Below are 13,677 nucleotides of genomic sequence, written 5' to 3' on the forward strand. Positions count from 1 at the left end.
ATATGCATGGAAGTTGGTTGGTAGGCAGCATCTCTACATACCACTTTAATTTCAGAATTCTTGTTCAAAGAAAATGGCTGATATGGTGACATGCAACCACAGCAATTATATGCAAATATTTAGCATGATAATATTGTGACCATTTTAGACAGAGACTTATGTAAAGCAAAGATTCACAGCTTTATTTTGCAAGGTCTGTCGTGTCTGACCAATCAATAGATATGATATTCAACATTAAATTTTGGTGCTTAATGTCAGGAAGTGGTAAAAAAAAAAAAAAAAAGTGCAATTTGGTGACAAACTTCCATTATATGATAGGCTACAAAATACTGTTATGTTGTAATGGTTGTAAGCTTACACTGGTAAAGTTTTAAGATGCAATACATCTAACTTTTAGTCTAATAATCGCCAAAGGACTGCTGAAGAAACCACACTATATGTGTTGAATGTATTGATAAACTTTACATTCAGGTTTGGGTTGCACTTGCATTGATGTTGCAAATTTTACTCACCTTGCCAGATATTTTGTCCGTGTGCAGAGAAAGCACTTACTATTTCGGTGTGCGTGCTATCAAGCCTGTAATGTGAATTGATGTATTATGGTGTGCCTACTATTTAGCCTATATGCTGCCCTGCCTGTGTTGCTATTTTAACCGTGTCTTTATCATTCTCTAAATATTAAACATTGTAATTTACTTTGGAACCATGTCCTCATTCTTGGGTTGCTTTGTTGCCACTGAAGTACCACAAATGCATCAGCCTGTGCAAATTTAGTTCAGTTTTCCTTCCTGTAGCATGCTTATTAACGAAAGGCTTTATCTTCAGATTTGTGAGGTTGAGACAGTTCCCCCATTTTAGGGGACCAAAAGTAACTATGTCTTAAAATGGCTGTAATTCCAACACTGACCACCAGATATGGATGTGAATACCAAATTAAAGATGCAAGTATATACTTGAAACTTAAATTCATTGCTTCTTTTCAGGTCCAATGTGCTGTAGTACAGAACCAAATTAGAATTAGGATGCATCATGCACACACATACGTACACAAAGCCCACGACAGCACCAGTGTTAATTTTCTTTTTAATATTCACTGTAACAGCACCCTACCTAATTTTTCCATTTGCTTTATGAACTTACAAAAGTATTAAAAAATAACAATATATGAACATATCAAATGTATAGGCATAATTACTGAACTAAGGTGTGATGTCAGAGTAGGCACTGTGTTGAGTGGTCTGGTGTAGGGGAAGACGGGTAACCCTGAAGGTACAGGAGAGAAGGTACTGAGGAGCAGAGTGGAGGAGTGTTCACTGGAGGGCAGCACTGAGAAGCCAAATGCTGCACTGAGAAGCCAAATGCTGCTAAGGGAACATGCAGGTAATTGGCCCTCAAATCCAAACTACAGTATAGTACTGCTGAGGAACCCTGCTGGCTAAGATTGTTCTTTTGTCAAAGAAGAAGAAAAAGAAGAAGGCTGCATCCCAAATGACTCATATGTTCACTCATTCACTATTCCCTATATAGTGGAAAATATGTAGCACACTACATAGGGAGTGAGCAGCTGAACAAAAGGTTCGCTTTGGGACACCGTTCTCATCACCCTCCGCCACTACTATCTTTTGAATATCCGTCGCACAATAACGGAAGGTGTGGTCATTATTGATGCAGCGACAAAGAAATCATTCATAAACTTGTTATAAAACTTTGGTAGTGTTCGGGTAATTCTTATATTCTGTTTTCGGCAGACGTGGACGTGAATAAAATATTTCTATTCTATATTTTATATATTATAAAATATATATTTTATATTATATTCTATTTTCCCCCTTTCTGTTCCCTGTAGTGGCAGAACTGCTATTTGTCCCACTCAGTCCTCTTGCTTGTGTGCTTGGACTCCCATGTCCATGATGAACTATATCCTACCGTTTTCATTTCTTAAATTCAGAAAACACTAGTTGTAGTTGGAAAACCAATGAAAGCTGCTTATGAAAAGACAAATGGTAGAATACATTAAGTGGTTTCCCTTCTAGGAAGATGTCCATATGAAATAGCCTATTCATTGCTTTATCACCTGATGCCATTTAAAAGCAATTTAACAGATTTCCTACCATGTAATGCCCCAAGCCCGATCAAGACCAAGAGGCAAGAATATCTCCTTTTCACTAGCTAGATATCCAATGGAAACTAGACAATTTGAAGTTAATGGTAGTTTACCTCAGAATACTTAGCTAATGGTAGTAAATCCCAAATGTACCATAACACTGCCGTAGTGTTGTTACAAAATGCCAGAAGATGAGCTGCAGCTCGAACAAGGTTTTTTTTTGGGATGTATGATAACATTGCATCGTCTTCATCATCCTGTAAGTTGTCAAACATTAGGTTAATGTAATTTAAAAAATTTCTGAACGTTATCTGTACGTGTATATATGAAATTTGTGGTTAAATATTTATTAATCTTGGCATCGACCAAATGTATAGCAATATATCGCTCAAAAAATATTTTATCAGGGACCAAGGATGACATTTTGCTTGAGTTGCACAGCTACCGAGATTAGCTAGCTTCTTAGCTAGCAACCAGCTTCTCCAGAGAAAAACTGTTAATGTCACACTTGGCACACTAACGGAAATTGGTGACTTTTTTGTATCGACCATACAAATATAATTCATAATTTGACATAACTATGGACAACTTACATTTATATTATAAGTAGCTACCACTCGGTTCACTTGTTTCAGCCACCATCTTGTTGAAAAAAAAAAAAAAAAAACGTAAAGCTCTACCACAGTGTATTGTGGGATTTTGTGCTTCCGGACAGTGTACAGAGCTTGTACACTATATTTTGTAGTGCATTGTGGGGCGGATGTAGTTCACTATATAGTGTGCTACTATTTTGTTTCTCAGATGGGACATACTACAAAATGGCTGATACCAAAAGTAGTGAACTATATAGGGAATAGGGAGTGATTTGGGATGTAGCCAAAGAAGAAGAATGAGCTTTTAAGACTAGTAGATTTGTGCATCTACAAACTTCCCATGACAATAAAACGTTCGGTCTTCACAGCAGTACAGAGGCCCAAACAGATAAGTAAATACTCTTGCATTGGAAAGCATTTGATTTGACTGTAGACTCTTTATAGTAAATCTAGTTCTACATTATTCACTTTAAACATAGTACAGTACCTTCACTGAAGACTGATGACATTTTTTTGTATTCCTCATAAATACAGTACAGCTGGATATTTCACTGAAGACATTCAAGTTAATGACCAGCTCAATAGTTCCAATAAATCATCCCGATGGGGATTGAAACCTGCAACCTTGTGGTTACAAGCCTAGCTCCTTACCTCCCATGCCATATTAATACATAATACATGTGTGATATTATACATATATAGCCCCTTATCAACATGATCCTCAACTCCTCAATCAACTCTCATACTGCTCCACAGTTCCTCCTCTAGTGATGAATTGCAGATGAATGGTTTTGACATACAAGTATTAAAGTTAGGCTAATACAAAGTCCAAAATGATAGGCGGGGCAACCTCTCACTAGATTTCAGTGCCCTACCCCTCATTTAGGGGTGCCACTGATTGTGTGCAAGTGGGGGTACACTCCATGCTTAGAGTCAGTGCTCCTCAGACCTGCCCTTTGGTCTGCTGGTGGATCCACTCTGAGAACTTGGTGACCTGTGTGTAGACTCCTGGCCGGTTCTGCCTGGCACAACCCTCCCCCCAGCTCACGATCCCAGCCAGGAACCAGCGTCGGCCTTTCTCTTGGCATACCAGAGGTCCGCCTGAGTCACCCTGCCAAAACAGACACCAATACATACAGGTTCAAACCAGAATACAAGTACCTGCAGATACACCCATGTTTACTGCCTTTAGAGAGTATTAACTTTTATGACACATTGATTATTTCTCATTTCACTGTGTTGCAAAGTCAATGAAAATATGTTTAAGTGGGATATTTCCAACTCCTATATGGAGTTAAGTGCAAAAGTATCGGGACAGGGACACAATTTTTGGTGTTTTGGCTGTACTCCAGCATAATGGCTTTGAAATAAAAATAATCGTATGATCCATGTAGGAATACAGCCCTTTTTATACATAAGCCGCGTTTCCACCCAAAGTACCCGGAACTTTTAGTCCCAGGAAATACTTTTCAAGGAACTAAAAGGTTCCTTCAGCCCACTGTTAAAGACCTAAAGACCCACGAAGATTAGGCAAATTAGTCCACTGACGTATGAAAAAGCGACGTCGTCGTCGGTCTATCTGTTGTATGATTTCTTCTGTAACCCCATACAACCACCGAAGTAGCCTACATTGTTTTCTAATAACCGGGACAGCCCGGAGGGGTTTATTCCACTTATACAACGGGTTACCAACAATGACTATATATGGTTACTTTAGTATTTATTGATTTCTATCGACTTAATCACCTGAAATTGAAATATTCTTCTGCGGCCGTTTGGGCATATTTTACCGTTGTCAAGCAAAACTCTCGTTGGTAGTTCGACTTGGACCGTTGTTATGCAACAAATAGGATAACAGGCTAATAGTCAGATTGTAACTGTTTTATATATTCTCTCAAACACATTCATAATGTTTTTATGCGAACATTCACTTTCATGTCTTGACATCCGAGGCGACAGAATGCATTCACATTCCAGAAATAACTGATGACAACAGCAGAAAACATGCACACGTCGTAAACAATTTGCTGTTGAATTGATTACTTGGACTCTCATCGTCAATTCCATATAGGCTAATCACAAAATAACAAGAATAAATAGACCGAAAACTCGGACTTGCATGAAAATTTAAATTAAAGAGTAAAATTATGGCAGTCTGAAAAAGCAAAAGGGACGATTACTAGAATTAATCCATTATTTCACCCTGACAAAAAGTGCGGAAGGTGATTTCCAGTTTGCTTTTACTGTATCACCGATGTAAATTACGCAGAACTACCGCATACATCACATAACTGTATCAAACGTTTTGAGTCAATTACAACGGGCAAACAAAGAAAATCCGGAAGAAAATATTCAGCAACCGAATTAAACCGTTTGAATGTTTTGTACGTAATATGCTGTCCCAGCACGAATACTAAAGCAAGAAAATAATCCTCAATCTTAATTTCTCATCTGTTCCAAGACGTTGGCTGGCTATAACAAAAAGTAGGCTACTGCGCCGCATAATATACAAGTTTGAATTCAAGTCATTATTATGAAAATAAATCGGTTTGCGGCTGCAGACTTTTAAAAATGGCGGTTGAAATAAAATACTGCGAGTAGTTGACCAATCAGAAATATTCAGCGCTTGCGCCCCACCCCAAAAGTTCCGGTACTTTTGGAAAGTGCTACCCCCCGAGCAGGGACTTTTTTGGGGGTAAAATAGAGCTAATTTAGACCCTGGTCCCCACGGTGGAAACACACTGAGGTCCTCAAAAGGTTCCTAGTTCCTGGGGAAAGTTCCTGCAGTGGAAACGCGGCTATATATAGAGAAGCAAAAGTAATGGGACAATTGGCTGCATAAATGTTTCTTGGCCAACTGTGGGTCTTTGCATCATTATTTCATGCACAAGAAAGCAACGTGTACGTGAAACATATTTTCTTATGTTTCACGTACAGGGGCCAGACATGCCCGTCAAACAAACCTGGCGGGTCTGGCACCGTGTAGTTCCTTGCGCACCTCCTCTTTTAGCATTCTTTGCATGGAATGGAAATGAAGTAACGCTGGTTCAATACTTTGATCAATGGTCCGTTGGTATAAAGCAGGAAGCCCTCGACAATAAAAATGTGAACACCCTCATCCATATTCTTGGACCCTGGGACTATCTCCGTATCCAAAGTGTTCTTGATGTTGTGCGACCGCTCAAATTTCACTGGGTTCTCCAGCCAAGCATAGATGGTTTCCCCCCATTTGTTACTTCGCTGATGCCAATGATGTACTTCATCTTTCACAGTGTCAATGCTAGTAATGAGGCTGAAATATCTTTAAAAAATCAATCAGAGACATAGCCAAAACATTGGATCTGTCAGAGTCAACTGTTTGATACATTTTTAGGGCGGAAGTACACATCGGTGAGTGCAGCAATAGCAAAATACCTGGTAGACCACAGAAGACCACTGTAGCTGTTGAATGAAGAATACTTTCTGTTGTGAAGAAAAACCCCTTTAAACTGTAAAACACACTAAGAACACTCTCTGGGATGTAGGCATATATGCATCAAAGACTACTATAAAGAGAAGCCCTCAACAGTGCAGTGAACAGAAACATCTGCTCAGATCCAACAAAATGCCTCAAAACTCATTGGATGGTGCTTTACCTTTGAACAGGACTGCTAAAGCAACCAAGATATTCAGGACCAGAAAGTGGAAAAAAGTTAATCATTCATTCAAATCCAATGTAATGGAGTACAGAGCCAAAACAACAAAAAATACTTTCACAATTACAGTGCCTTCGGAAAGTATTCAGACCCCTTCACTTTTTCCACATTTTGTTATGTTACAGCCTTATTCTAAAATTGATTAAATTCTTTTTTATTCTCGTTGATCTACACACAATACCCCATAATGACGAAGTGAAAACAGGTTCTTATAAATTTTTGCAAACTTATTAAAATAAAAAAACTCAAATCAAGATAAGTATTCAGACCCTTTGCTATGACACTCAAAATTGAGCTCAGGTGCATCTTGTTTCCATTGATCATACTTGAGCTATTTCTACAACTTGATTGGAGTCCACCTGTGGTAAATTCAATTGATTGGACATGATTTTGAAAGGCACACACCTGTCTATATAAGGTCCCACAGTTGACAGTGCATGTCAGAGCAAAAACCTAGCCAGGAAGGAACTGTCCGTAGACCTCCGAGACAGGATTGGGTCGAGGTACAAAAAAATTTCTGCAGCATTGAAGGTCCCGAAGAACACAGTGGCCTCCATCATTCTTAAATGGAAAAAGTTTGGAACCACCAGAACCCGATAGCCACTCTGACAGAGCTCCAGAGTTCCTCTGTGGAGATGGGAGAACCTTCCAGAAGGACAACCATCTCTGCAGTACTCCACCAATCAGGATTTTATGGTAGAGTGACCAGACAGAAGCCACTGCTCAGTAAAAGGCACATCACAGTCCGCTTGGAGTGTGCCAAAAGGCACCTAAAGGACTCTCGGACCATGAGAAACAAGATTCTCTGGTCTGATGAAACCAAAATTGAACTATTTGAACTATTTGGCCACAATGCCAAGTGTCACGTCTGGAGGAAACAAAATGTGGAAAAAGTGAATACTTTCCAAAGACACTGTGTATATTTACACCGATCAGCCACAACATTAAAACCACTTGCCTAATATTGTGTAGGTCCCCCTCGTGCCGCCAAAATAGCCCTGACCCGTAGAGAGTTTTTTAAATCATGTGGAAATAATTCACCCTCTAACAATATCTTAGCTTTTTATAACCATGTAGCAACTAATAATGTAACAAACTACCAATAGTGTAATAACTCCGAATAATGTAATCCATTTCAAATTTTTTATGTAATACAAACCATAATAAAAAATGTAATTAATAGTAGTAGTAGTGTACTTTATTGATCCCCGGGGGCAATTTGCACTGTTGCAGCATCAAAGACAACAAAGTAACACAATCAGATACAAATTTACAGTAGATACAAAATATCAGATACAAATATATACAGAAATCCAAATATACCAGAGGACACCTTCAGAGGTGGAGTCCATGCCTCGATGGTCAGAGCCATTTTGGCGGCACGAGGGGGACCTACACAATATTAGGTCGGTGGTTTTAATGTTGTGGCTGATCGATGTATAGCCATCATAGGGGGGACTCATGATTCTTTAAAATGACAGCATGATTCTGTAAAATGATAAAACATGTACTAACGTAAATATCATTAAATAAAAGCTGACTCAACATAAGCATATAGCAAACTGAATTTCACTATACCATTCCCATACTTTTGGAGGGCAATAGTGTAGCAGCAGGTAGTGAAGTTGACTATGCCATGTCCCCAAAGAGCAATGTCTGGCTATGCCCCCTAACAATTTAGACTCTCCATTCTAAAGCTGAACTTTCTTATTCCCGTTCTAAGTAATGATCTGATTGAAGATCAAGCCAGCCAATCAGAAATCAACTCTTCATTCTCTGATTGGCTGAAATTGGGTCACCACTGTAACACGTACATGTTGAGCGAGTGCACAGAACTTTATGATTGCACAGAGCAGGGATGTTGAGAGAGAGCGAGACATTGTGCACGTAGAGCTTCATGGAGTCACAAAGAGGTCAGACATCTGTGCTTATGTGGATCTTAGCAGACATGCAAATAAACTTTTTGAGTACAAAATTTATTTTCATCAACTCAAAATTAACGTTTGTGTGCCAATACATTTCTTTACAAAATTATGTTCATGTGCAAAAAATCTAAAAAATATCCTCTCGTGCGCACATAAATTTGGAACAAAAATAACTCCATTAAGGGTCGCCATGTTGCTGTTTATGTTGCTATATGCACTTATACAGTTCTGTGGCGCTAACCATCAATGTGATGTTGTGCATGGGGGATGGCCTTACGGCATTCCCCACCGATTGTCAAGCTTTTTCTTGTCTGATGACAAACTCTGCTGCCTAAACAGAGCCTGCGTGTTATCCCCGATCCGTTTGGTTTCTGCCTCAATCAAAACTACAATGTTACTTCTTTTTCCTTTGCGATTGCCTTCTTGCTCCCTCTTGTGGACGTAGCATGCAAAATAGGATGTGCCCAGGAGTATTTCATAACAATGCATTAATGTAATAATTTTCATGTATATTTTGCAATAAACATTGGAATATATTCAATTAAAATATACACAATTGATCGCCCTACTATGGAATAATAGAGAAACTTGGGACCTGTTAAGTACAAAGTAAAATAACCCAGGGTGTAGGAAAATACAGAAGTTGTATCATATAAAACTTTTTGGAATGAAAGGTATCAGTGTGCTGTTACAATGATTTCTTCTCAGGAGAAAACTGAGCCAGTATGAGAGGTTGTTGCATTGTGTCCTCCCTCACCTCATGGCAGAAGGAAGCACTAAAATAATAGGGGTTTTTTCAGCTCTGCCAAGCTGTACATTGCACACATTCCACTGGATCATCACTGAGCCAGATAAAATTATTTGCCAGAGATCATACCGCTTCCCCGAGGCCACACAAAAAGTCATTTCTGAAGAGGTAAAGAAAATGCTGGACAAGGGAGTCACAGAAGAACAGCGGCTGGTCATGACTCATTGTGCAAATGCCGAAACCTAACGGAAGCTTTAGATTCTGTTTCTCAACTTGTTGCCTATCTGATGCCAAGGGTTTATGAACTAATTGACCATCTAGGGAAGGTTTGACTTATCACCATCCTTTACATAAATAAAGAGTATTCACAAATGCCTAAAATAGTCCATTGATACACCAGGTCCTTCAGCCACAATGCAGCAACTGGTTGGGCCTGAGGGGAAAGTGTGTAAGGGCAGGTGGGGGCAATGAATGGGAAGTGATCTGGAGGAACAATATTTTGCTGCAATCTGGCACCCTCTGATGGACATCAAAGGTTATCTTTCACAGCAGTCTGCAAGGCAGGGCCACACCTAATAGCAATTTGGGATTAGCCACGCCATTTACATTTCCTCCTCAGTATCAGCACAGAATGAGTTTCTGGAGGAAGAAGTGTGCTGAAGAATACTGTGGATCCTTTGTGGAAACACTGTTGTAATCTCGTTTTTTGGAACCTGACTTCGGACTGTACAGAGAACCCTGGATTGTAAACTTTTCCTAGAATTTTGGATTTTGTTTAGGCCTGGCCCTGAGATTCAATGTGTGTCATTTTCCCCTTCCTTTTCCCTCCTTTCCTCCCCTGATTATTCATTTTAGGCTGTTAAACAGACGTGAAACAGCCTATGCTCATTGGAGAAGATTATGTTTGCTTTTTCTTTTTGGTGTTCTGAAAATAAAAGCACCTGAACCTGGACAGTTAACCCAGCACTTTGTGACAGTATTCCATGCCATTGTGCTTCATACCGACCACCCACAACTGTGTTACAGTGTATACACAGGTGCAGATTTATGCACACAGATGCACACACACGTACTGAACATACAGACATACAAATACACATGCACATGTACTGTAAAAACATAGATACATATGCATGGGTCCATACAGACACACGCACAGGTTCACACAAACCTACACACACAGTACTGTCAGAGTGGATGATTCTCACCTGGCAGGCGTCCACACCTCCCTGCAGATTTCCAGCACAGAGCATTCTGGGAGTAACAGCATCATCATATAACTTATTGCAGGTGCTGTGGCCGATAATCTTGACAGTGGCCTCCTGCAACAGGCTGGCCAGCTCACCTGGGGTCAACATCAAATTACACCTGTATACCATATATTTAACAACAGTGTGCAATCCTATTATAATTCTACTGCATATCTATGTGGTAAAATCTTTCCCACAGTGGAAGTACACTACAATACACCTCTCACAAACTTGAATGCCCCAATATACCACCAAAATATTTTATACCGTAATATATCTACTCTAGAGTGTAATTAAGCTGTTACAATGAGTTCCATAATGTTCGGGACAAAGACATATTTTATTTTCTTGATTTGGCTCTGTAATCCACAATTTTATCAAACAATTGACATATGGTAAATAGAAGATGAGAATGGGCACTTCAAGCACCTGAATCGTTTGATTACAAATCTAAACTGTGGAGTAGAGTCAAATCAAGAAGAAATATGTCTTTGCCCATAACATTATGGAGCTCACTGTGTATGTCCCCTACAGTTCTGTAGTATTATATAATCCTCTCTAAGTATAATACCCTAAAATATTGTTTTAATATAATTGTATTGCACCCTAATATATCTCTGCCAGAGTAGACTGATACAATAAATGTGATCATGAACACATACGGATGTCTATATGCGTGTGTGAGCAGTAGCACGTATGCGTGAGTGTGTACCGTCCTCCATAAGTACGCCCCAGCCAGTGACGAAGCAGTTGCTGCCAGAGCCGAAGGTGTGTGAGGGTGCAGGAACACACACAGGCTGAACCCAGTCGCTGAGGAAGATGGGGGCACTGAGCTCCAACAGGGCAATGTCATAGTCAGATGTGAACTGGTCATATTGTGGGTGCAGGACCACGCGTCGGATCAGCCGGGTGGCCACTGCATTACTGACTGTGTTCATAACACGCATCCCCAGATATGCCTTCCAGGACCGCGCATCAGAGTACCTGCACACATGCACACAAATGCACAGAGATACAGTATAGTGCCCTCCAAAAGTATGTTAAAGGTACACTGAAGTTTGTTACTTTTTGCTGTATACTTAAGGCATTTAGATTTCAGATCAAAAGATGAATAGGATAAAAGTACAGACAATAAGCTTTTATTTCATGGTATTTACATGCGTATATGTTTTACAGAAACAGCTGTTTCTGTGTTGAGCATCCTCATTTTTAGCCAAACAAAATAAAGTTCATCGCTGAACTTACAAATAAATAAAAGCAATAAAGTCTTCAGTCTCCTCTTCAGCAAGTGAAATGCATGCTCGATTGGATTTACATCAGGCACCTGATTTAAACTTTTCAGTCCAAAACTTTCAACTTTTTCCCATTGATGAATGCTTCGGTTGAGTAAGAACTGTGTTTGGGTTCATTGTCTTGCTGTAGGACGAAGCACTGCACAATGAGGTTGGAGGAATTTCTTTGTACATCAACAAGTGCTACAACCGCACACACACATGCATCCATGTGTGCATGGATCCACGCACACCCCCACACAAACAAGGGACCTCTTCTTTGGCTCATGACCAACATTTCCACAAAATCTTGTGCAAATCTGTGAATCCATTCGGGAGTTATGAGCCTTTTTGTGATAGGCCACACCCATCACCACGCCCCCTCTTGGTCAATCAGCCTTGAAAATTACTCAGCTCTACCTTCGGTCATGACCAACGTCCATGCCAAATTTCAGCCTCCTGGGGCGAAAACTGTGGCCGCTACAGGGTGGGATATTTTTTGTGGACCAACCGACCAACCAACCGACCGACCCACCGACAGACAGAGCATACATTCATCCTACTGCTGCCATCCCCTGTTACCTCTATATTTCACAGATAAGGTGGTATGCTTTGGATCATGGGCTGTCCCTTTCTTCTTTTTGGAACACTTTTAACTCTCCATCACTTTGGTAAAGGTTTATTTTTATTTAATCTGTCCATAAAACTGCTCCAGAACTCTTCTGACAAATCTCAGTATTTTTTTTTGGCAAATTCTAATCTGGCCTTTCAATTCTTGCTGCTGATGAGAGGTTTACATCTTGTAGTCTAGCCTCTATGATTCTGCTCTCTTCTGCATACGGTCGCTTGTTTATATTTAAACATATACACATATAAACGCCATGAAATAAAATCTGATTTCCTGTACTTTTGTCTCACATTCATCTTTTTATCTCAAATCCAGATGCCTTAAGCATATTGGAAAAATTACAAATTTCACTCTATTGTTACCATACTTTTGGAGGATACTGAACACACAAAAAAACTGATGACAATGTTGATGGTGATGACGATGATGATGATGAGGAGGAGGATAATGAAAACGTAGTTTCTCACTTGATAGCATCAGAGTCCTGGAAGCAATGTGCTGCAGACAGAAGCCAGCGGCTGGAGACCAGAGAGGCGCCGCACACGTGTCCATACCGCTCCATCTGCAGGCTGACCTGCCATGGCCACGCCCCCATCTGCGCGTCGCTCCCGCCCACAATCTTGCTCTTTCTTTTGGGTCTGGTGCCACAGCCTGCAGTCAGAAAACACTAACTCATAACAACCGTATTTCTGTTCCTGTGACATTGCAGTGCACACCAGCTGCCATACCAACCCTGCAGTTTTCTGAGGTCAAACTGCATAGTTCCTACCTGAAGTGATGCTGGTGACCAGGAAGGGACCCTTTTATATGATAACTAAATAAAAATCCAATGCCCCATTGCGATGGGAACATTGTACAATAGATGATACTATTGGTCAGATACATTGTTAAACAGTAGTCCTGATTCACTGTGGTCTGCAAAGATTCCATAGCAGGAAGTATGGTAGTGTGACGCACCACAGCGCATTTCATCAGAGCCATCGCCACAGTCCTTCACACCGTCACATTCTGGGTTAACTTTATTCACACACTTCCCACTGGCACACTTGTAGGAGGATGGGGAGCAACCTTTGTGCCCTGTGGAGGAGAGAGATAAGTTACACACAGGCTGTGGAGGTGGAGAGATCAGTCACACACAGGCTGTGGAGGTAGATAGATCAGTCACACACAGGCTATGGGAATGGAAAGATCAGTCACACACAGGCTTTGGAGGTAGATAGATCAGTCACACAGGCTGTGGGAATGGAAAGATCAGTCACACACAGGCTGTGGAGGTAGATAGATCAGTCACACACAGGCTGTGGGAATGGAAAGATCAGTCACACACAGGCTGTGAAGGTGGAGAGATCAACCACATGCATGCTGTGGAGGTGGATAGATCAGTCACATACATGCTGTGGAAGTGGAGATTAGTCACACATGCAGTGGAAGTGGAGATCAGTCGCACACAGGCTGTAGGGATG

The 13,677-nt window shown here is 40.5% G+C and overlaps 1 protein-coding gene across 2 annotated transcripts in view; it reads right to left on the reverse strand.

The window, feature by feature from the left end:
* Positions 1 to 1,072: 1,072 nt before the first annotated feature.
* Positions 1,073 to 13,677, reverse strand: part of LOC118224760 (suppressor of tumorigenicity 14 protein) — a 28,651-nt gene continuing 16,046 nt past the window's right edge. For both annotated transcript variants that reach the window (XM_035412444.1, XM_035412445.1), the window contains exons 15-19: positions 13,172 to 13,291; positions 12,682 to 12,865; positions 11,028 to 11,299; positions 10,274 to 10,410; positions 1,073 to 3,808 (exon numbers count right to left, since the gene is read on the reverse strand). In XM_035412444.1, the coding sequence (XP_035268335.1) occupies positions 3,641 to 3,808; positions 10,274 to 10,410; positions 11,028 to 11,299; positions 12,682 to 12,865; positions 13,172 to 13,291 (881 nt within the window). In that variant the 3' untranslated portion in view covers positions 1,073 to 3,640. The remainder of the gene's footprint in view (positions 3,809 to 10,273; positions 10,411 to 11,027; positions 11,300 to 12,681; positions 12,866 to 13,171; positions 13,292 to 13,677) is intronic.

The sequence above is a fragment of the Anguilla anguilla genome, chromosome 4 (assembly GCF_013347855.1).
Source record: "Anguilla anguilla isolate fAngAng1 chromosome 4, fAngAng1.pri, whole genome shotgun sequence".
Classification (NCBI taxonomy): Eukaryota; Metazoa; Chordata; class Actinopteri; order Anguilliformes; family Anguillidae; genus Anguilla; species Anguilla anguilla.